This window comes from Schistocerca serialis, chromosome 1 (genome assembly GCF_023864345.2).
Source record: "Schistocerca serialis cubense isolate TAMUIC-IGC-003099 chromosome 1, iqSchSeri2.2, whole genome shotgun sequence".
Taxonomy (NCBI): Eukaryota; Metazoa; Arthropoda; class Insecta; order Orthoptera; family Acrididae; genus Schistocerca; species Schistocerca serialis.
This window is the reverse complement of record NC_064638.1, coordinates 465,273,446-465,297,784: the sequence shown is the minus strand read 5'-3', so window position 1 is coordinate 465,297,784 and position 24,339 is coordinate 465,273,446. Positions and strand designations below refer to the sequence as shown.

At 43.8% G+C, this 24,339-nt stretch overlaps 1 protein-coding gene across 1 annotated transcript in view; it reads right to left on the bottom strand.

The window, feature by feature from the left end:
* LOC126483351 (uncharacterized) overlaps nt 1-24,339 on the bottom strand; it is a 103,957-nt gene that overhangs the window by 22,689 nt on the left and 56,929 nt on the right. Inside the window, exon 2 of the mRNA XM_050106616.1 lies at nt 5,703-6,088. Within this exon, the coding sequence (XP_049962573.1) occupies nt 5,703-6,088 (386 nt within the window). The remainder of the gene's footprint in view (nt 1-5,702; nt 6,089-24,339) is intronic.

Here is a 24,339-nt window from a genome sequence, read left to right as displayed (position 1 = left end):
CACCTTGACTGTAATGGCAAACGCTACAAGTTTCGTAGACTTCTTGGCTATTGACAGTGTGTTAAATAAAGTATGCTATGATAATTTCCTTTATTACGAGAACTATTCTGAGCGACGGTGTGCCACAAGCACCTTGAAGATACTGACATACAACTGAAATAGAATAAAACAAAGTTTCGGACTAAGTAATGCGCGTTGTCCGTCAGACATTCGGCGCCCCTCCGTGTCAGGCAGTTCTGGATCCTCGTTTCTCAGGTGCTAGCCAGTCAGAGGCTAGAAAATGGAACGCAGCCTTATAGTTGAACTGGAGAGGTATTTCTCAGTCTTTTCATGTGACCGATCACGCAACCCAGCTAGTGATCAGGATGCAATATGTGTTTTCAAACTGAATTTCTTCTTTTCTGCACAGTATTACAGTTTACACATACCACTTTATTAAACTGGAATAATGTAGAATGGATCAACTGCCTGCAAATAAACTAGCAAAAAATTTTCAGTTGCAATTGATTACAAAAGTCTCGACCGAAAAAACATTTAATTTCGATGGTAACCGGTTTTGGCCAGCGTTTGACCGTCCTCTGTCCGTCATATCAGGATGACGGGCGGTGGCGGTGAACGGTTCGGGTGATTTGACTCGTGTCAATTGCGTTGTGGACTCACATCACCTGATCCATTCACCGCCGCCGCCTACTGACCGAAACAGGAATTTTTTTTTTCCATTCTAGCGTATCATTATATTGGCTCGAATACGATATCTAGCAAAAAATCTTTCCCGTATAGCGGCAAGTTCGAAGTTCAAGTTCTTTCTCTGTTTATTTCCTGCGTCTTCATAATACGAACAGTTCGATAATACGTTTGAATACTGTGTATCTACAATCTGCGAAAACTATCTGCCTTTGAAGAATGAAAACAGTTTCGATAGCCGATTTCTGCGGTGTTGTCAAATACGTTTCTTTCTATGTTAGATCAACATTGAACCACCTTTGATGGAACCAAGTTGAGTGTTTTACAGTAGTGGGGAATCCTGAACAGAGTTAAATTTCTGAACTAAATTCAAAATTGATCTCCAGCCAGCGATTTTTATGCAATCGGCCGTTAAGAGGTCTATGCCTCACAGGATACAGTAACCGCTTTGCAACGATGCATTCATACTTCATCATCTCATTTGTTGGCAAGTGGAAAATAAGTATTGGAATATATATATATATATATATATGTATATATATATATATATATATATATATATATATATATATATATATATATTTGTGTGTGTGTGTGTGTGTGTGTGTGTGTGTGTGTGTGTGTGTCTGTGCATGTGTGTTAGTTCTTACCGTAGAGTAATTTAAAATCTGGCACTACTGAGAATGAAAAAAAGTAAATAAAGAAACAAATCGAACAACACTGAACAAGACATCGATAATTGTCTAATCCAAGCATTTTGCTGTATTTGACGCACTTGGAACGATCTTACCTCATGGTAATACATGTAGTTTCTCTCTACGCCATACGTTTCGCTCTAAAGCTATTAGAGAGTATTTTATTCAGTAACGTTAGCTTTCGTGCAGAATGACCCCGAAGGCTGTAACGGTTACCGCTGATAAACTGTTCGCTATAGTTATATTTCCTGCCGATGTGTCTCCTAGAGTAACGGAAAAAGCGCAAATGGAATATTTAGAGGCGTACACCCTTAATGGTTCTTTCGGCTTTCCGATTCCCTCTGGAGACGACTTGGGGTGGTGCTAGCCCGGGTGAGGATATAGCCACCCTTAACTTGCTGACCGACGACACTAATGTTGATAAATAGCGCGGGGGAGCAAAACTTCGCCTGCAGTCCTGGCGGAATCTGAACAGAGTGCGGTGTGGTGCTTTGTCCCCCCTTGTGGCTTAACAGACCATAATCTGCCTGCATCCATCCCCTACTGCCAAGGCCGCGAAAACAAGTCGATCCCTTCTCTCTCAGCTCAATGTGGCCGTGTGGGAGGTGGAGGGTTTGGGCAGACCGAGTGAACGATTGTGTGTGTCGAGGTTCAGAGACAGAATGCTTAGAGTGAAAATATATCAACGGTTTCCTGTAGTTGATCGCCGGAGTCGAAGTAGGTTGAGACGGATTTATACCCGTATATGCCTCACTCAATGTTAAATCTGGTACTACGATTTCACAGGTGTTACGGGATAACTGAGAAGGTACACACACTTTATCATATATGTTAAATTGCTTTGGTTTCCCTGTCGATTACCGGATCTAACAATGACTTAACTGCGCGTGTATCCGGGTAGTAGCTCCTAGCTATTGGTGACTAGCCTTTATTGTTCGCAGACCGACGAGAAAAATGAAAACGGGTACATTTGGTTTACGATCTGTTGTTTTGCACACGCTGTAAAACATTTTTATAAATGCTGCCATATTCTCAACTAAATTTGCTGCCTTCGCGTTTTCTTATTTCTAGACTTGATGTGACCACTGTCGTGTGTACCAGTCAAGCCTACTCTGGAAGCTTGCGGTAAAGTACCTGACATGGGCAATCTTTGTTCTAGTGCTATCTAGCCACATCAGTGGGCGTGTCCTTAAACCTGGTTGATCAATTCAAGTTCATGTTTCCACCGTTCACTATTCCACTTTTAAGTAACCACACAGATGCGCCAAGGAACACTATTTTTTCTGCTAAGGATATCTGAAAATTATGTGTATTCCAGTGATTAATATTCGTAACCATTCTTTCTCTGTTACTGGTACGCTAATACTTATTATAAAGATCTAAACAAATACTATCCGTCGTTTAAAACTTAATTTCTACTTTGTTTTCAATCAAATATATTGCACCAGTTCGCATTAAGCGTCATCAGTTGCACATAAAACAAAGTTTAATTGTGTAATTAGATGTATTTTGTTGCGTCGTGTAGTGTTGGTGGTAAAAAATTAAAGCTGTCTTACTATATACGAGCATACGACTATGGTTTATCACTTACTTTTGTATTTCCTATTTTTTTCTTGCTTCCATTTCATCTTTTGTGGACACTGGGCGCACATAAAATAAATTACATGAAACCAATTGACAGTGCATGCTTGTTCATCTAGAGTTTGCACTCATGAAAAGAATGGGAAACATAAAAGTAATTGTTAAGTCATAATTCTGTGATAGTAAATAGCAAGAAAACCTCGATGTGCCGCTAGGAAAAACTATGCGTGTTAACTAAATATGCATTACTAAATTACGATCTTAAGGCCACTGATGATAAATAATGAGAGCAGGTAAAACATGTTTGTTGCAACAGAAAACATTCAGTTGAAAAATATGGATGATATTTAGTCTACTACAATTATCGTAATTATAATAGTAATAGAGACAGAACGTCTGCAGCGACGCATTTACTTCGCAGATAGCTCAGAAAATACACTCCTGGAAATGGAAAAAAGAACACATTGACACCGGTGTGTCAGACCCACCATACTTGCTCCGGACACTGCGAGAGGGCTGTACAAGCAATGATCACACGCACGGCACAGCGGACACACCAGGAACCGCGGTGTTGGCCGTCGAATGGCGCTAGCTGCGCAGCATTTGTGCACCGCGGCCGTCAGTGTCAGCCTGTTTGCCGTGGCATACGGAGCTCCATCGCAGTCTTTAACACTGGTAGCATGCCGCGACAGCGTGGACGTGAACCGTATGTGCAGTTGACGGACTTTGAGCGAGGGCGTATAGTGGGCATGCGGGAGGCCGGGTGGACGTTCCGCCGAATTGCTCAACACGTGGGGCGTGAGGTCTCCACAGAACATCGATGTTGTCGCCAGTGGTCGGCGGAAGGTGCACGTGCCCGTCGACCTGGGACCGGACCGCAGCGACGCACGGATGCACGCCAAGACCGTAGGATCCTACGCAGTGCCGTAGGGGACCGCACTGCCACTTCCCAGCAAATTAGGGACACTGTTGCTCCAGGGGTATCGGCGAGGACCATTCGCAACCGTCTCAATGAAGCTGGGCTACGGTCCCGCACTCCGTTAGGCCGTCTTCCGCTCACGCCCCAACATCGTGCAGCCCGCCTCCAGTGGTGTCGCGACAGGCGTGAATGGAGGGACGAATGGAGACGTGTCGTCTTCAGCGATGAGAATCGCTTCTGCCTTGGTGCCAATGATGGTCATATGCGTGTTTGGCGCCGTGCAGGAGAGCGCCATAATCAGGACTGCATACGACCGAGGCACACAGGGCCAACAACCGGCATCATGGTGTGGGGAGCGATCTCCTACACTGGCCGTACACCACTGGTGATCGTCGAGGGGACACTGAATAGTGCACGGTACATCCAAACCGTCATCGAACCCATCGTTCTACCATTCCTAGACCGGCAGGGGAACTTGCTGTTCCAACAGGACAATGCACGTCCGCATGTGTCCCGTGCCACCCAACGTGCTCTAGAAGGTGTAAGTCAACTACCCTGGCCAGCAAGATCTCCGGATCTGTCCCCCGTTGAGCATGTTTGGGACTGGATGAAGCGTCGTCTCACGCGGTCTCCACGTCCAGCACGAACGCTGGTCCAACTGAGGCGCCAGATGGAAATGGCATGGCAAGCCGTTCCACAGGACTACATCCAGCATTTCTACGATCGTCTCCATGGGAGAATAGCAGCCTGAATTGCTGCGAAAGGTGGATATACACTGTACTAGTGCCGACATTGTGCATGCTCTGTCGCCTGTGGCTATGTGCCTGTGGTTCTGTCAGTGTGATCATGTGATGTATCTGACCCCAGGAATGTGTCAATAAAGTTTCCCCTTCCTGGGACAATGAATTCACGGTGTTCTTATTTCAATTTCCAGGAGTGTATCTTGACATAACGAAGTATTACTTTTGGAGAAAAAAAACAGTTTGGAGTGTGTGTGCGGTCTTTTCGTCTTGGGAAAAGTGAACAGTTCGCAGCGGTTATGTAAGTCAGTGTAAAATAATTCATTTTGTGGATAGAAGTTTTGTGGCGGCGTTCGTAGCGACAAGCAATTCGCTGTAGAAACGGCTTACGAAGTCACCGCCAGACTTTTAATAGCGGGCCGACCGGTCCGTTGGAACAGTGAACAGAAAGATGAAAACCCAAACACTCTGACTAAATAAAAGTCGGTACTTATCTTTATTAACGAAGATACAGAAACACAGTAGTGAACTCCCTGTCCACAGAGATCTGTCTAGTTCGAGACGGAGCGGCTAGGTCAGCGTCGGCTGACGACAAACAACAACTCTTCTGCGATGAACACACAACTGACTAGCAAGTACACAATTCGGTGGCGAGTATACAACTGAGCGGCGAATACAGAACTGTCCTAGCGCTCGCGACTCCAGCGCTTAAGAAACCAGAAGCCAGCGGTGGCGCGCGCAGACTTGCGGCGATTTCCTGTCTCGCTGGCGCTGCTTATGCGGACGGCGTCCGGACTTTTGATGCTGCCAACCTTTTGGCAGCGGGCTCGGGTGGCATTACTGGCTAGGATATAACACTCCTCCCCCCCAAATCGCCGCACTGTCGTTGAATAATGACGTGGCGAGCGTCGACGGCGGGGGAGGGGTCTGGCCGCAGGCGTAGAGAAGAGACCGGGGCGGAGACTGTTGTCGGCGCAGGCTCCGGTCCGCACCCCAGCATTGGCTGCGTGGGGCCTCGGGAAACACCGACTGAAAACCGAGGTCAGGGTGCACGCCTGTGACCACGGGCGCAGCTTCTGGTACTGGACGCGACGGGGCGTCGGGACCCATGAAGAGAGGCAGCGTCTCTTGACGCTGCGTCGACGGCTGCTGAGTGGGCGCCGGACAAGGCGCTGCGGTGTCAGACTCCTTGGGGGTGCCCAAGGAAAGCGGCTGCAGGACAGGCTGCACAGCCACCGCTTGGGAAGGCGGCCCGGCTGAGGGGTCGACGTCCATCAGGTCCGAAGGCGGTGGCGACTGAAGAGGGACCGCAGGCGCCGGAGCGACCACCTGGGGCGCTCCCGGTTGAAGCTGCGCGGGAGGCATCAACGGGACGGGCTGTCGGCGTGGTAGCGGCGACGGCTGCTGCTGCTGCCCTGGGGGCGGCAGCGAAGTCGGAAGGCGCGGCTGGAACCCGCCGCGGACCAAATCTGTGGACAAAGAACGAGCGGCAGAATCCGGGCGGCCAGCGCGGCGCAACTGGTTCTGATGCCTCCTGTGCACCCCAGTAGCACCTTGAACAGTATAAAAACCGCGACCCTGGACACTTATCACGGTACTACGTTCCCAACGACGGCGACCGTGATAAACTCTGAAAAAAACGGCGCTGAAAACGCGTGCGATGCTCAGAAGCGGCGGGTCGATCCGGGGGGTGCAACAACCGTAGTAGGGTGCGATGACGACGGCCGTGGAGAAGCTCCGCAGGCGAAGGGCCGTCGCGTGGCGTGGTCCGGTACGACGACAGGAACGTGATGAGGGCCTGCTGACGAGAGTGCGTAGCACGAAGGCGGTCCATATGATCCTTGAATGTGCGTACAAAACGTTCCGCTGCACCATTCGATTAAGGGTGGAACGGCGGAGTAAGAACATGGCGAATGCCATTGGCAGAACAAAAACTTTCAAATTTAGCAGAGGTAAATTGTGGACCATTGTCAGACACTAAAACTTCGGGAAGACCCTCAATACAAAAAATTGAAGTCAACGCCTGTATAGTTTGTGCAGATGTTGTAGACTGCATGGGCACAACAAACGGAAAATTACTAAATGCATCTATCACGATGAGCCAACGAGAATTCCAATATGGACCAGCGAAATCAATATGTACTCGCTGCCAGGGACCGGCAGGGCGTGCCCACTCAAAATAGCGTTGAGGCGGAGCAGCTTGGTGTTCGGCACACGTCGATCATTTTGTAGACATCTGCGTAATCTGCTTATCAATGCCGATCCATGTACAATGACGGCGGGCAAGCTGCTTGGTGCGGACCACTCCTCAATGACCTTGATGCAACAAGTCGAGGACCTTGGATTGGAGCACTTGGGGAACCACTACACGAAGCTGGTGATTCTCGGTGCGTAACAGCAAAACTCCGTGCGAAACAGACAACAGATGACGTTGCGGATAATAGCGACGAACCACAGGATCCGATATGTCCTTTGCCTTGGACGGCCAACCACGTTGAACAAAACGTAATAGTAAACTCAGATGAGGATCCGTAGCTGTCTCACGTGCCACCTGACGATAATCAATCGGAAAATCCCGGAGGGATTGATGCTCATCGGCGTCAATCTGATGGCAAGAGTCTTCAGAGGAATCGAAGACATCATCCGCAGCAATCGGCAATCTAGAAAGCGCGTCAGCGTTTGCATGCTGAGCTGTAGGGCGATACAGTATCTCATACTGGTATTGTGATAACAAAAGAGCCCAACGTTGTAGTCTCTGAGATGTCCGCTGAGGAACTGGTTGAGAAGGATGAAACAGTGACGTCAGGGGCTTGTGATCTGTTACTAAATAGAATGGTCTACCATAGAGGTAGTGATGGAATTTTGTGACACCGAACACAATAGCCAACGCTTCCTTGTCCATTTGGCTATAATTACACTGAGCTTTGTTTAGCAATTTAGATGCGAACGCAATAGGACGTTCGGTGTTACCGACTCGGTGAGACAACACAGCACCGAGGCCGAAAGAAGAGGCATCACAAGCTAACACCAGAGGCTTGTTAGGGTCGTAATGGACCAGACAACGATCATTCAATAAAGCCTCTTTAAGCTGCTGAAAGGCTGATTGGCAATCAGCTGACCACGCAAACGGAACATTCTTACGGCGGAGACGATGCAACGGTGCAGCAATCTGTGATGCATTAGGTATAAACCTAATATAATATGTCAATTTGCCAAGAACTGCTTGCAATTCCTGCAGATTGCGAGGGGCGGGCAAATCACGAATAGCTGCTAAATGTGACTGGGAGGGATGAATGCCTTGAGCATTAATAACATGTCCCAGATACTCCATCTCCGTAAGGAAAAATGAACATTTATCGATGTTGCAACGTAGGCCTGCCTGAGACAACACTGTAAACAAACACTCCAAATTACGGAAATGTTCAGCAGGCGTCCGACCGGACACAACAATATCGTCTAAATAGTTGCAACACGATGGCACATTAGCCAGAAGTTGTGACAAAAAACGCTGAAAAACAGCTGGAGCTGACGCACAACCAAAAGGCAAACGCAGAAAACGGAACAACCCCAACGACGTGTTTATGACAAAATACTGTTGTGATTGCTCGTCGAGGGGCAATTGCAAATATGCTTCACGGAGATCAATTTTGGAAAAGAAACGAGCTTCCCCTAACTTATCCATCAGCTCGTCCGGTCTAGGCAAAGGAAAAGAATCAATGACAGTCTGAGGATTAACTGTCGACTTAAAATCAGCACACAAACGTAACTTGCCAGACGGTTTCTTTATAATAACTAAGGGAGAAGCCCACTGGCTCGCTGAAACGGGTTGGATAACATCGTTGTTTTGCCAACGACGAAGTTCATCTGCTACAGGTGCCCGGAGGGCGTGAGGCACTAGACGAGCACGAAAAAATCGAGGCTGAGCATTATCTTTTAACGTAATATGAGCGGCAAAGTTCGCAGCACAACCTAGTTCGTCTTTAAATATGTCACTGTATTGTTTACACAAATCGGTTATGCTGTCTTGAGAAACAACAACAGAATTAATTTGCAACACATTGTCTTGGATAGACAGGCCAAACAAGTCGAAACAGTCTAATCCGAAAATGTTTACACTGTCTGTAGCGCGGAGCACTGTGAATGAAACTGTTTTTGTATTGCCACGGAATGTGGCTGGCACGCTACATACACCTAACACAGGAATTTGTTCTCCACTATAAGTAGCCAAAGAATGTTTTGCCGCTGAAAGTTTATGGCGGCCGGTAGCCGCATACGTAGCACTATTTATGAGAGTCACAGACGCACCAGTGTCTAATTGAAAATTGAAGGTCTTATCCTGGATGTGTAGCTTCACAAATAGTTTATTACACTGCCTCTGGATCGGTGCAGTGGAGGCGGAAGACACAAAATCAGCGCGTTTAGCGCGTGTTCGCTGCTTACGACAACTCGTGGGTTGGGCGGATGGAACAACAACTCCCGTTTCACATTACTTTACATTACTTTTTACAGCGTTTGAATTACGCCTGGGTCGCATAGCAGAGGGCTGGGTGGGTGGCTTATTGCGAACAAGTTTATTGCCCACACGAACCGTGGAAGAGTCTTTAAACGCGACCTCCTGGGCGGGCTGGCTTTGAAGAACATGAATATCCATGGGCTGGGCAGCACTAGAATTGTTCTTGCGTTTACGCAAACAAACAGTCTGGATGTGTCCTTTCCTTTGACAAAAGTGACAAACCGCGTTTCTCAACGGGCAACGCTCACGAGGATGAGCAAGAACACACTTAGGGCAAGACTTAACTCTATCATTTTGCACACGCGGCTGACGAATGTGTTTAACATGACGCGGCCGGCTAGTGTTTACAGTCTGACTCTGCCGGTGGGGCCGCGGGCGTGACATAACTTGCTTAGCACAGGCAATTTGAGAAATACATGGCTGATCTAACTCACACTCAGCATAGTCAAAAGTATCTTGGGCTTCAATGATGTTCATCACAGTCTCTAATGACGGGTCAGGCAACTTTAAGATAGCAGCACGAATACGAGAATGTGCAATGTTTTGAGTAATAGCGTCTCGTAACATGACATCACTGTAGGAAGCTCCACACACACAATTAAATTGGCACTGACGGGTGAGGCCCCGTGAATCTGTTAACCACTGTTTATTAGATTGATGTGGCAGTTTCTTTAATCTGAAGAACTTGAATCTGGCGGCTGCCACATGGACTCGCGACTCGAAATACTCAGCAAGCTTGTTAACAACAACGTCATAGTCTAAAGCTTCAGGCTTGGATTCCGGGAACAACTTACAAAGTAGTCGATAGACTTCCACGCCTGCAGTGGAAATTAAATAAAGCTGCCGCTCAGTACCCGTGATTTTGTAGACAGTCATGTGCGCCTGCAACTGCGCGAAATATTCTCGCCATTCTTCTCATGATGCATCAAAAGCACGGAACGGTGGTGCTGCCTGTGTTTGTTCCTTTTGTGTTGGAGGATTAGCCGCTTGTTTGGCTATTGCTTCCACCAAACATTGTATTTGCTGACTCTGTAACAAGATCAACTGTTGTAATTCGGCAGACATAGTGAACACAAATTAAACCAGCCCCCAAAATTTTATCGCTATAATTAGTATAACCAGAAACAAGTTGAACCAGCCCTGCACACGAGTTCGGAAGCCCTCGTCGCCAGTTTTGTGGCGGCGTTCGTAGCGACAAGCAATTCGCTGTAGAAACGGCTTACGAAGTCACCGCCACACTTTTAATAGCGGGCCGACCGGTCCGCTGGAACAGTGAACAGAAAGATGAAAACCCAAACACTCTGATTAAATAAAAGTCGGTACTTATCTTCATTAACGAAGATACAGAAACACAATAGTGAACTCCGTGTCCACAGAGATCTGTCTAGTTCGAGTCGGAGCGGCTAGGTCAGCGTCGACTGACGACAAACAACAACTCTGCTGCGATGAACACACAACTGACTAGCAAGTACACAATTCGGTGGCGAGTATACAACTGAGCGGCGAATACAGAACTGTCCTAGCGCTCGCGACTCCAGCGCTTAAGAAACCAGAAGCCAGCGGTGGCGCAGACTTGCGGCGATTTCCTGTCTCGCTGGCGCTGCTTATGCGGACGGCGTCCGGACTTTTGATGCTGCCAACCTGTTGGCAGCGGGCTCGGGTGGCATTACTGGCTAGGATATAACAAGAAGAACATAAGTTTGCCAGTCATATGCGTAAGTGTTTCTGTCCCATCTGGTTCGATAATGGTAGGCCTACTTTGAAGTTGTGGCATTATGTATGTCGGTGGTCGAGTAAAATATAACTGAGGCCCCATTCGATATAGACTACCACAGGACGTTGCAGATTTCATCAATGTACTGCGACGAATTTGATGACTTTAGTTTTCTCCAGGTCTCTGGTGCTGAAATTCACTTGTGCTGTCAAGTTCTGTAACTATGTGCGATGTAAATATCAGTAAATAAAAACATGAAGTTGCTCTCGGCGTCCAGCCAATCCTATTTAAATACGTATCTGTCCTCACTAGATAAACGAATGTTTTGTCACAAAATGAAATATAAATATGTATATAATACTAGAATTAATCTGCTCGAAGGCTAGAACTACTATAATTTATATTCGTATTAACTAAATAGCACTTTTGAGAAGCATATTAAATTTATTTGATTTTGTATTAATGTGATTGCAAATATATTTGAGCCTATAGTTATTCGCAGAAATGTGTCTGCTATGTGAGAAGTATAAAATACTAACTAATTTGAAACGAAGGAGCAATTATGTATAAACTACTAAAGGAAGTTTGGTCCTAATTCCAAAACTGTTCTCAGATTTCATGAGCCTACCATATTTCCCAGGTCTTAATCATTTAATATTCTGATTCATGATTTGCTAATATTAATTAAGTCGGTGCGCTTGAATTGCACTCGTATGTGTAAAATATGATCTTTTGTCTTTCAGCATCTGTTGAATAAATGATACTTCTCAAAACCATCTTTTAATTGTCTCTGAATATTACGCAACTTCTTGCAATTTGCAGATATGATACAATTTTGAATTTCGTGTTTAAACTGCTCTGTCACGAAACTTACAAACCTTTTCTTAAAAACTGAATTCATTAGTTTCCCATAGATAACCAGGTCATACTCATATGAATTAAACAGGCACTGACAGAAAATTTCTTGTTAGAATTAGTCTGAAGACAAGTAGTAAGAATCTTGGAGTGCGCGGGTGAGCATTATCATGCTGAAATGTAAGCACACGACGGCTTGCCACGAACACCAACGGAATAGCAAGTAGAATGTCGTCAACATACCGCCATGCTGTAAGGTTACCGCAGGTGACAACCAGAGGGATCCTGCTGTGATAAGAAACGTCATCCCAGACCATCACATGTAAGCGACAGTCAATTTTGTATCCCACCGCTGGCGCTATCTAGGGCGTCCCCAGACATATCTTCGGCCTGTAATCTCATTGACTAGCTAATTGTCCTCAGTGATGACTCCCGCTTCGAACTGAGTTTCGATGACCAGTGAAGGCATGTGGGGAGACGCCTCAGACTGCAGTGGGATACCAACCTGACTATCGCCCGCTACATGGCCCGACAGCTAGGATTGTGGTCTAGGGTGCCATATCTTTCCGTAGCAGGGCCTCTTTGCTTATCATATGCGGTACACTTACAGCGGTACGTAGGCGGCATTCCACTTTTTGTTGCCCTTCATGGCAAGTCATCCTAGACTTAAACGGAGAGAGTATCTACTAATTGTCTTCGTGCTTGCGAAAACCAACTTTGGCGTGCAAGGTCGCCAGATCTCTCTCCAATTGAGAGGATTACGGCCATGGCCTTCCAACCACCTCGGGATTCTGGCGATCTAGACCAGCAGGTCGGCGGAATTCGGTAAGATATCTCTTAGGAGGATGAAACTTCCTGGCAGATTAAAACTGTGTGCCCGACCGAGACTCGAACTCGGGACCTTTGCCTTTCACGGGCAAGTGCTCTACCATCTGAGCTACCGAAGCACGACTCACGCCCGGTACTCACAGATTTACTTCTGCCAGTATCTCGTCTCCTACCTTCCAAACTTTACAGAAGCTCTCCTGCGAACCTTAGGAGGATATCCACCAACTCTATAAATCAGTCCCAAACCGAATAACTGCTTCCACAAGGGCCAGAGATGAATCGACAGGCTATTGACTTGCTCACTTTGTGAAGGTCTTTGTCACCATTAGAGAATCCAATTTTTTCTGAAATTATTGTGATTTGCTTGTCTGTAGATGTACCGGGAGATCAAGAAGTCAGTATATATTTGAAAACATAATAAACCACGGAATAATGTAGATAGAGAGGCAAAAATTGACACACATGCTAGGAATGACATGGGGTTTTATTATAACTAAAAAAATCTACCGTTATGGGCCTTTTTCCTCGAGGAAATGCGTGATTCTGGTTTTGTAACTGCTACCGTGACGGGTGAGAGGTACGCCGATATGTTACAGAATCGCATCATCCCCAGCCTGGCTGATAAACACCTGCTGGAACGTACGATGTTTATGCAGGATGGCGCTCCACCCCATATTGCTAGACGCGTGAAAGACCTCTTGCGCGCATGTTTTGGTGATGATCGTGTGTTCAGCCGCCACTTTCGTCATGCTTGGCCTCCCAGGTCCCTAGACCTCAGTCCGTGCGATTATTGGCTTTGGGAATACCTGAAGTCGCAGGTGTATCGTGATCGACCGACATCTCTAGGGATGCTGAAAGACAACATCCACGCCAACGCCTCACCATAACCCCTGACATGCTTTACAGTGCTGTTCACAACATTATTCCTCGACTACAGCTATTGTTGAGGAATGATGGTGGACATATTCCTGTAAAGAACATAAGAACATCAATTTTGCTTTGTCTTACTTTGTTATGCTAATTATTGCTATTCTGATCAGATGAAGCGCCATCTGTCGGACATTTTTTGAACTTTTGTATTTTTTCGGTTCTAATAAAACCCTATGTCATTCCAAGCATGTGTGTCAATTTGTATCTCTCTATCTACATTATTCCGTGATTTATTGACTTTTCAAATTTATATTGAATTTTTGATCACATCACATCTACCAGTTTCGGTCCCGTTCGGATAATTTCTTCATTGTGCGTTCTATTTCTTATTTTTTGTCTTAGAGTGAATAAAGTTCAGACGAAAACCTGATGTTCACTCTAAAATCAAATATAATAGAACACCTTTGTAGTCCATTGTCAGTAATATGTTGGTCTTAGATGCGGATACCTTCGGCAAACTAAATCCATGCATGCCGTATAAAATTCTGTTATCCCGTATCGCTAACAAACCACTCATGAAGATTGGGAAGGGATGATCAAAGTTCTTTCAAAAAGATTGCAATACTTGTGTACAGTTTGGTGCGTCCAAAGAAGAGATGGTCTGCGTCCTCTTCCTCTCTGCCCGAGCAGAAAGGTGTCACTACGATGAGCGCACAGTAAAGATGTTTATCGAAAAGTCCGTGTTAAATGTGAGTTTGGCTACTAGAGAGGCCAGGTGTCTAGGTATTGAGTTTACATGAGACTTCGTGGACGACGGGTGATTAATGCCTTTGAGTCTTGTTGTTTACTGCCTTTACCATTGCCAGTCTTCTACTATGCGTCTGTGTAGGACATCGGTAATCAGTACTTGGGATAAATGTCCTATGACAGCAGCTTCTTTGGCTATGCGCTCGATAGCTTCATTGCCAAGGATCCCATAGTCTGATTTCATCCAAGCAAAATTAACGGAGTAGCGTTCTTCACGCATCCATGCCAGCACTTCGATAATCAATTTAAGCCAAACAGCACTGTATACGAGAAAGTTAATGAATGTACCATAAAATTCAGTTTTACTTAACGGGTTTTCGGTCCAAAAGGAGCTAAAATTTTTACGTACTCTTAGAGCACTTGGAGAGCCACTGAGAAATAAATCTAGAGATACTGTCATCCGGAAGCAAAAATTAAGGCTTCTACCATCGCAAGAGTTTCCACGGTCATGTTATCCTGTTGTTAAGTTCAATAGCTTGTACACAGTGCGCGTGTCCGTAACACTCACTAGTTCTGGAGCCGTCAGTATAGATAAACGGGGTGTGTGGGGAAAACGAAGATCGTGTGAAAAATTATGAAACTGAATTTTTATCTACTTAGATTTTTATTTTTCCAAAAAGCAATATGGTCCCCTTCAAAGTAGTACATTTCGGCAGCTATAAACAGGTGGAAATATTATTTCCTCTTGGTAGCAGTGCTGAAGGGGTTATATTGATAGGGCCTTTAAGATGTCATTCGTATTCTTTTGAATTTCCTCCAGAGTCATTTTTCAATTTGAGAAAGAGAGGAATGTAGCAAGAACTCAGATCATTTGAATAGGAGCCTGCGGAAAAGCGAGAATGGCTTCTGAGGTCAAAAAATCCGTGATCAAACTGGACGTGTGACAAGGGGGTGGTCATGATGCAGCATCCACTTGCCTGCAATGCCCGGTCTCATTCGTTCGCCTTTGTCCTAAGCCTTTCTAGGAAGTCTAAACTAAACGGTCGATAGTTTGTCCTTGGAAAAAAAAGCTTTATACACGATAGCCCCAATTTCAAAAAAGTATATCAGCATTGTTTTAATCTTTAGGTTGCTTATTCGAGCTTTCTTCTGTAGAGATGATGTCTCAGTGTGCACTCCTCACTTGGCCACTTTGTCTCAGACGGCACCCAAAAATCCAGGATTCATCACACGACCGAACCTGTGGTCATCGGCAGTCCTCTCAAGAAGTTCAACCTACACGTTTCTTCGACTGTCCTTGTGATCGATCCGTTGTGGCGTCTCTCGGCTTAATTTTGGCACAAACCTTTCATATGTGCTAGTTTTCAGCAAACTTTGATGTACGGTGAAGTGTTTAACAGGTCATCCATCATCCTTATTAATAAATGTCGGTCTGACATCCCAAGAGCACGCACACAGTAGATTTTTTCGTCGGTTTTTAAACCTGAAGGTTCATCTTCAACGTGTCCTCGGCTCTCGATAAAAGGGATTTTTGCGAGCCAAAAACTTGTGTTTTTGATAAGGAATTTTCCATATAATCCTTAACTTGTCAAAGCTCACATTCGCGGATACCCCAAGATTAACACAAAACTTGATGGCATAACATTGCTCTAAATTCCACTTTTCCTCATTAGTAACATACAACACAACTTCCATGATGACGCTCTCAGAAATCACATAATTGCTGTACGGGACTGAAACTCGGTCTAAGGATCTGGAAAGAATGAACACACCGGCCTACGTAAGTAGAAGAGCACAGTGTTGCCAGATCGCCAGCAGTGTTACCAATCTCATTACTTTTTCTCAATACTTTTCTCACGTACTCAGTACTTCCGGATACTGTCATAAGAGTTGCGCCCAAGTTTGACTGTTAATGTGAGCCTCATGGTCAAACGTAATGTCAGTGGGACTGGAACGTGAAAGCTATTAAGTCTGAGTGCTCTAATGATCTTTCTTGAACACTTCATGGTATCTAGATTCGCTTGTGCTGGAGAAGAAAGAGTTCTAGTGGTCCAGAGCCGTCCAGTAAAGCTCTTCAGGGCTAGGTTTGAGACGATCGATTTCAGATTGTTGGATTCATATCGATTCCTTTTAAGAAGAAATTAATCACATAAATATCGTTTGCTTCATGTGCTTCAACACAAGTGCGTTTGTAGCAGTAATTTTTGGAGTGTTTTTTGACCAACCAACGGGGAACACACTTTGAAGATGACGAGAGTATGAGTTATGTAGTGAAAACATGACTTCGCCTACATGACAACAGCTTTTACCAGCAGGGAATACATGGTCTTCTACAACGTTGGTGTACGGCCATAGAATGTGATGGAGACTATGTAGAAAAATAGGACATGGACAAGACATGCTGATGTACATGGTTACCAAATTCTCACTCTTAACAATAAATACGTTCTGAGAAAAAAAGGTGTGGGGCATTACTTATTCAAATACCCTCGTATTTTTCTTGTTAGGCATGTAATAATTGATCAATTTATTTTCTTCATTCCATCACAATGTTGACATCTTGTTTTCACACTGATTAAAATTTGGTAACGTTGTATCTTTTATTGCAACATGTGAAAAGGAGTTGAACTGCTCATTTGCAACCAAACTGGCAAATCTTTACCGCCTCTCATAAACAAATTAAATTTTGTACTGAGCCGAGTAATATTGTTTGGAGGGCAACATTTTCGCCTTTGTCTTTTACTTTTGCAGAAAAATCATCATCAATGTTTATTGTATGTCCGTGCATACCGGTTGCCTACTGTATGGGAACACTTGTTGCAGATTTGTTCAAATAAAAAAGGAGTTGGCGTAGTGGGAGGATATAATGCTGTGTCCACAAACGTTACACTAACTATCAAATTGTAACCCGAGCCATAGCTTGTTGTTGTTATTGTAGTTACACCGTAATTTATCGTAGCCGCTTGCACATGCACCACGTGCGTCAAACATCACTTGATTCTTCGATCAATGTCGATACAGTATGGAGCTTTGCGGCGTATCGGGGTACTTCGACCCCGATCGAAAACGGGTATCGTTTGCCCAGTCCTAGAGGAAAGAACCGCTATTTAGAACGGACGTAAGTCTGATCAGTGTTTATTACTAAGCATGACTCCCACCTAAAGGTAACTCTACTGCCGCGGTAAAAGGAGGTCATGTTAATATTAAAAACGCCGGCCGTTGTAGCCGAGCGGTTCTAGGCGCTTCAGTCCGGAAATGCGCTGCTGCTACGGTCGCAGGTTCGAATCCTGCCTCGGGCATGGATGTGTGTGATGTCCTTAGGCTAGTCAGATTTAAGTAGTTCTAAGTCTAGGGAACTGATGACCTCAGATGGTAAGTCCCATAGTGCTTAGAGCCATCTGAACCATTTTAATATTAACGTATTAAGTAGGTGACATTACCACAGCTTAATCTATAAAACCTATGTTTTAACTGTTCTAAGTAGAGCATTCAAAGAACAAAATAAAAGTAATCGCGCAGGTGACGATAAGAAATCAATACACTTTTTTCTCCTTCCACACATTTCCACAGATGAACTGCAATGATTAAGAAGTGGTGTTGAAACACCTGTGCATCTGTTCACAAGTAAGTTTTCCGTTATTTCTCTAACTCAATTAAGGCGAATGTGGAGCGGTCATGCCACTGCAGTACGACATTCAATAGCGGTTGATCCACAGCTGTGCGTCGTGTCGTGTAATTTCGTTTCATTAGCCCTGCACGGCTTAGCACGGGTCGGCAGTGCTCCGGCGACGTCTAATGCTGTTTGACGCTTGAGAGGCAGCCGGTGAGCCGCTCAGCAACATCTAATCAAATCCCGGCCTGCCAATACGGCGCAACACGCGTGTGTCCGCAGCTCCTGCAGAGCGCTATGGCTCTCTGGCTGCCCGTGCTCATTAATACCTAATGTTTCACAGCAGTTCCGCTGACATTGCTATTGATGGAATGTTTGTCTGATATGTCACATCAACCTCACTAACCGGTGTTCACAAACTAGGCGTGACACCTTCTCTATCGCTCAAAACGAATGATTGACTGACATTGGTATACATTTAATTTAACATTGTCAGTTTGAAGAGGATATACGGCAATGTTAAATTAAATGTAGATGCCACCATTACAGACTGTGTAACGAATGCAAAATTTTTAGTAATTAATATTGATTCTGAGTCGAAGTGGTTTGATCACACAAAGATACTTGCAAACAGAAGTTATCAGCATGTTATGCCCTTAGAATCCTATCATCAGTGTGCAATATGCAGTGTGTTTTAGTTACTTATTATTCGTATGTACACTCAATTCTTAGCAATCGCATTCTTTTTTGGGGAACAAACGCACATAATATGAACACGATTTTCAAACTCCAGAAAAGAGTCACAAGAATAACAACCAAAAATACAAGGCGAGCTCATTGTGAAGATCTGTCAAACCACTGGGAATTTTAACTGCTCCATGTAAATACATTTACCAGTCAGTTGTAAACATTAAAAATGACATTGGTAATTACTGCACACACAGCTCTGTCCATGATCATGCAACAAGAGATAGACTCAACTTACATTTACCAAGAAAAAATAAACATAAGGCTGAAAACAGCATTTCCTACCAAGGAAAAAAACTGTACAACAAATTATCAAAAGAGATTAAAGAAATTAAAAAAATATACTTATTTAAAAACGCAGATAAAAAGTACCTGATATGCAATACATTATACACAGTGGTCCATTGATGGTAACCGGGCCAAATATCTCATGAAATAAGTAAACGGATATCAACTGCGTTTTTTTCTTCAATAGGAACACCCATTTTGTATTACATATTCGTGTAGTACGTAAAGAAATATGAATGCTTTAGTTGAATCACTTTTTTCGCTTTGTGATAGGTGGGGCTGTAATAGTCACAAACATATGACTCACAATTTTAGACGAACAGTTGGTAACAGGTAGGTTTTTAAATTAAAATACAGAAGGTAGGTACGTTTGAACACTTTATTTCGGTTGTTCCAATGTGATACATGTACCTTTGTGAACATAAGGCGTTGTCGGTGGATCACTATAGAAAATGTCTTTCAACTGTCCCCACAGAGAGAAATCCGGGGACGTCAGATCCGGTGAACGTGCGGGCCATGATATGGTGCTTCGATGACCAATCCACGTGTCATGAAATATGCTATTCAATACCGCTTCAACCGCGCGCAAGCTATGTGCCGGACATCCATCATGTTGGAAGTACATCGCCATTCTGTCATGCAGTGAAACATCTTGTAGTAACATCGGTAGAACATTACGTGGGAAATCAGCATACATTGCACCATTTAGATTGCCATCGATAAAGTGGGGGCCAATTATCCTCCCTCCCATAATGCCGCACCGTAAATTAACCCGCCAACGTCGCTGATGTTCCACTTGTCGCAGCCATCGTGGTTTCTCCGTTGCCCAATAGTGCATATTTTGCCGGTTTACGTTACCGCTGTTGGTGAATGACGCTTCGTCGTTAAATTGAACAAGTACAAAAAATCTGTAATCGTCCCATAATTTCTCTTGTGTCCAGCGGCAGAACTGTACACGGCGATGAAATTCGTCGCCAGGCAATTCATGGTGCATAGAAATATGGTACGGGTGCAGTCTATGTCGATGTAGCATTCTCAACACCGACGTTTTTGAGATTTCCGATTCTCGTGCAATTTGTCTACTACTGATGTACGGATTACCCGCGTCAGCAGCTAAAACACCTACCTGGGAATCCTCATTTGAAGCAGGTCGTGGTTGACGTTTCTCATGTGGCTGAACATTTCCTGTTTCTTTAAATAACTTAACTACCCGGCGAACGGTCCGGACACTTGGATGATGGCGCCCAGGATACCGAGCAGCATACATAACACACGCCCTTTGGCATTTTGATTACACGGAGTTCATATCCGTTTCACCTATGGCAGCGTCATCTAGCGGGCCAAACATATCGCCATCTGGTTTCCCCCTTCAAGCTAGACGGGTTTCATTCTTTGTAGTTTTTCCGTTTGATGCTTATTTCGTGAGATGTGTGGCCCGGTCACTATCAATGGACCACCCTGTATATGGTGATTCAGTTGCCCCTAATGATGTGTTTTATGCAATCCGCGACGCCTTCAAATAAGTTCCATGCGCAAGATTTTCATATTCTCTCATTCACCTCTAGGATATAAAACTTGTAACGAGCTAATAACAATATTTGTTTGCGTAAACGCTATCCATATTAATAAAATTCTCTTGCTCCTCATCGGAAAATGCATAGACCCCAGATGATTCAAAAGCTTTATAGTTTACTTAACTCATAAAACTAAAAATGTGCATGGATGAAGACCGAAATATCCATTTACTGACATGAAAACACTTTTATCTCCGAAGCAAAAAAACATTTCAAAATGAAATTGGTAAAGTCGTACTTCCGCTGGATAATGCGCCAAGCCATCTTTCGACTGAATTATTAAAGAGAGAGGAAATGGAATGTTTATTGTGAAATTTTTGCCTCCTAATGTGACATCCTTGATACAACAAATTCCTCGAAGTGTTATTCAAACATTAAAACTATTTTATAGAAAAAACTTTTACCTGTTTTGTTATCTGTTGATGAAGGAAGGTTGAAGTCGTTTTGTAATTTTCAAGCGAATGAATTTGAAGCAGTTTGCTACTGTGTTATGGGTTTCTGGGATTTGACTGAAAGGTAGACTTTGAATAAAGTTTTGAACAGAAAACTAAAATGTGAGCACGAAAATTCAATAACAAATACGGATGATTCTGTTTTCGAGAATATAGATTAGCCAATGACAAACAAATATGTCAGGAATATGATACTGATGATATGAAAGAATGGCTCAGTTGTAACAGTAATAATTAACGTTTTCAGATAATGTCGGATGACGAAATTGTTGAAAACGTATTGCAGGAAACGAACATCAGGATACGCTAGAAAACGTAACAGAAGGAAATGTAGATGCAGAAAATGATGCAGTATCACCTCATACGGAAACATTTCAATCGTAGAAAATGCTTTCAAATTGTTCGAAAAACAAGCAGAGCGTGATACATTGAGTTTACTACAGTTAAAACGAATTCGTGATGCTGCAACAACGAAGACAAAAAATTGTTTATGTCGAATCACAATTACCAAATATTTTAAACGAAACTGAACTGGTGTGACTGCTCTGTGTCACTTTTGTTAGGTATTTCATGATTTAGACTACAGTATTTCAGTAATTTGGAGAGAACATGTATGTACTAATCTGTCTCTAACTCTTAATAAGTAAACACTTATTCTTGTTAATTTTATAAGACTAATTTATTTTTGGGGTTTAAAACAAGCATCAAACATTATATATTAACCCTAGAAAGATAAACGTATTACAAGATACCTGAACGATAATAATGTGCAAGAGACGTAAGTTGTCTTTCTAGAGATAATAGCAGAAAAATCGCTTTCCTCCATACATTCAATTATCCAATTGAGTTACTACAACAAATAGTGCAGTCAATCGAATCTTCACTGTGCAGTAAACCTCTTACAAAAAAGTTCTGTTTATTTCTTCTGTAGGGCCAACAGTTTGCGCGTAGTCAATGAGAGGATATGAAAATCTTGCGCATGGTACTTATTTGAAGGCGTCGCGGATTGCATAAAACAAATCTCTATGGGCAACTGAATCACCATATACAGGGTGGTCCATTGATAGTGAGCGGCCCAAACATCTCACGAAATAAGCATCAAACTAAAAAACTACAAAGAACGAGACTCGTCTAGCTTGAAGGGGGAAACCAGCTGGTGCTATGGTTGGCCAGCTAGATGACGCTGCCATAGATGAAACGGATATGAACTCCGTTTTCTTCAATAGGAACCCCCATTTTTAATTACACATTCGTGTAGTACGTAAAGAAATATGAATGTTTTAGTTGGACCACTTTTTTCGCTTTGTGATGGATGGCGCTGTAATAGTCACAAACGTATAAGTACGTGGTATAACGTAACATTCCGCCAGTGCGGACTGAATTTGCTTCGTGAAACATTACCCGCGTTAAAATGGACCGTTTACCAATTGCGTAAAAGGTCAATATAGTGTTGATGTATGGCTATTGTGATCAAAATGCCCAAGGGCGTGTGCTATGTATGCTCCTCGGTATCCTGGACGCCATCATCCAAGTGTCCGGACCGTTCGCCGGGTAGTTAAGTTATTTAAGGAAACAGGAAGTGTTCAGACACATGTGAAACGTCAACAACGACCAGCAACAGATGATGATGCCCAGGTAGGTGTTTTAGCTGCTGTCGCGGCTAATCCGCACATCGGTAGCAGACAAAATGCGCGAGAATCGGGAATCTCAAAAACATCGGTGTTGAGAATGCTACATCAACTTCGATTGCACCCTACCATATTTCTGTGCACCAGGAATTGCATGGCGACGACTTTGAACGTCGTGTACAGTTTTGCCACTGGGCACAAGAGAAATTACGGGACGATGACAAATATTTTGCACGCGTTCTATCTAGCGACGAAGCGTCATTCACCAACAGCGATAACGTAAACCGGCTTAATATGCACTACTGGGCAACAAAAAATCCGCGATGGCTGCGACAAGTGGAACATAAGTGACCTGGGAGGTTTAACGTATGGTGCGGCATTATGGGTGGAAGGAAAATTGTCTCCCATTTTATCGACGGCAATCTAAATGGTGCAGTGTATGCTGATTTCCTACGTAATGTTCTACCGATGTTACTACAAGATATTTTACTGCATGGCAGAAGGGCGATGTACTTCCAACATGATGGATGTCCGACACATAGCTCGCGTACGGTGGACGCCGCATTGAATAGCTTATTTCATGACAGGTGGATTGGTCGTCGAAGCCCGCACATTCACCGGATCTGACGTCCCCGTATTTATTTCTCTGGGGAAAGTTGAAGGATATTTTCTATCGTGATCCACCGACAACGCCTGACAACATGTGTCAGCGCATTGTCAATGCACGTGCTAACATTACGGAAGGCGAACTACTCGCTGTTGAGAGGGATGTCGTTACACGTATTGCCAAACACATTGAGGTTGACGGATATCATTTTGAGCGTTTCTTGCATTAATGTGGCGTTTACAGGAAACTACGCTGTAACAGCATTCGTTCTCTGAAATGATAAGTTCACAAAGCTACTTGTATCACATTGGAACAACCGAATTAAAATGTTCAAATGTACCTACATTCTGTATTTTAATTTCAAAAACCTACCTGTTACCAACTGTTCGTCTAAAATTGTGAAACATTTGTTTGTGACTATTACAGCGCCATCTATCACAAAGTGGAAAAGAGGTCCAAGTAAAACATTCATATTTCTTTACGTACTACACGAATATGTAATAAGAAATGGGGGTTCCTATTTAAAAAAATGCAGTTGATATCCGTTTGACCTATGGCGGCCCCATTTAGCGGGCCAACCATAGCGCCATCTGCTTTCCCCCTTCAAGCTAGGCTAGTTTCGTTCTTTGTAGCTTAGATTAAACAGAGGAGGAGTTAGATATAGAAATGTAATACAAATAAATAACAATAATAATGATTATAAAACATCCAACAGTCCACATAACACCTTCACTTTTTCTTTGTTTTCCTTCTTTATCTTTTCTAGATATACTTATCTGCAAGCTATGCAAAGCACAATATTAACACCTCTTCCTCTTTCTGAGCTCAACATCTCACTCATTAGGAGGGATGCCTACTCAGTTGCAACAAATAGGAAGTTGCGGTACAGAAAATGGCCTAGAGACCACCAGTGTGTGTGGGTGTGTGTGTGTGTGTGTGTGTGTGTGTGTGTGTGTGCTTGTTTGTGGGTGTAGTGAGTGAAGTGATATGAAACAATGTGTGTATAATGTGTGCAGTGTCTGATAGTGAGATACGAGTGAACAGTGTGGTATTACATTATTTTATAAGTTTTTTGTAAAAAAGTATTTTATACCAGGAGTAAATCTAATGATTTTCCCTAACTAGATGTCTGTAAATGTATGTGTATACGAATCAGCTTATTTTAAACTGATGTAAACTGGTAAGTACTTTGACATGTCTTATATCCTTGTAAAAAGAGATCTGCCGATGAATAAAGCTACTACTGCTACTACTAGTACTACTACTACTACTAAAAGTGATGGGAAG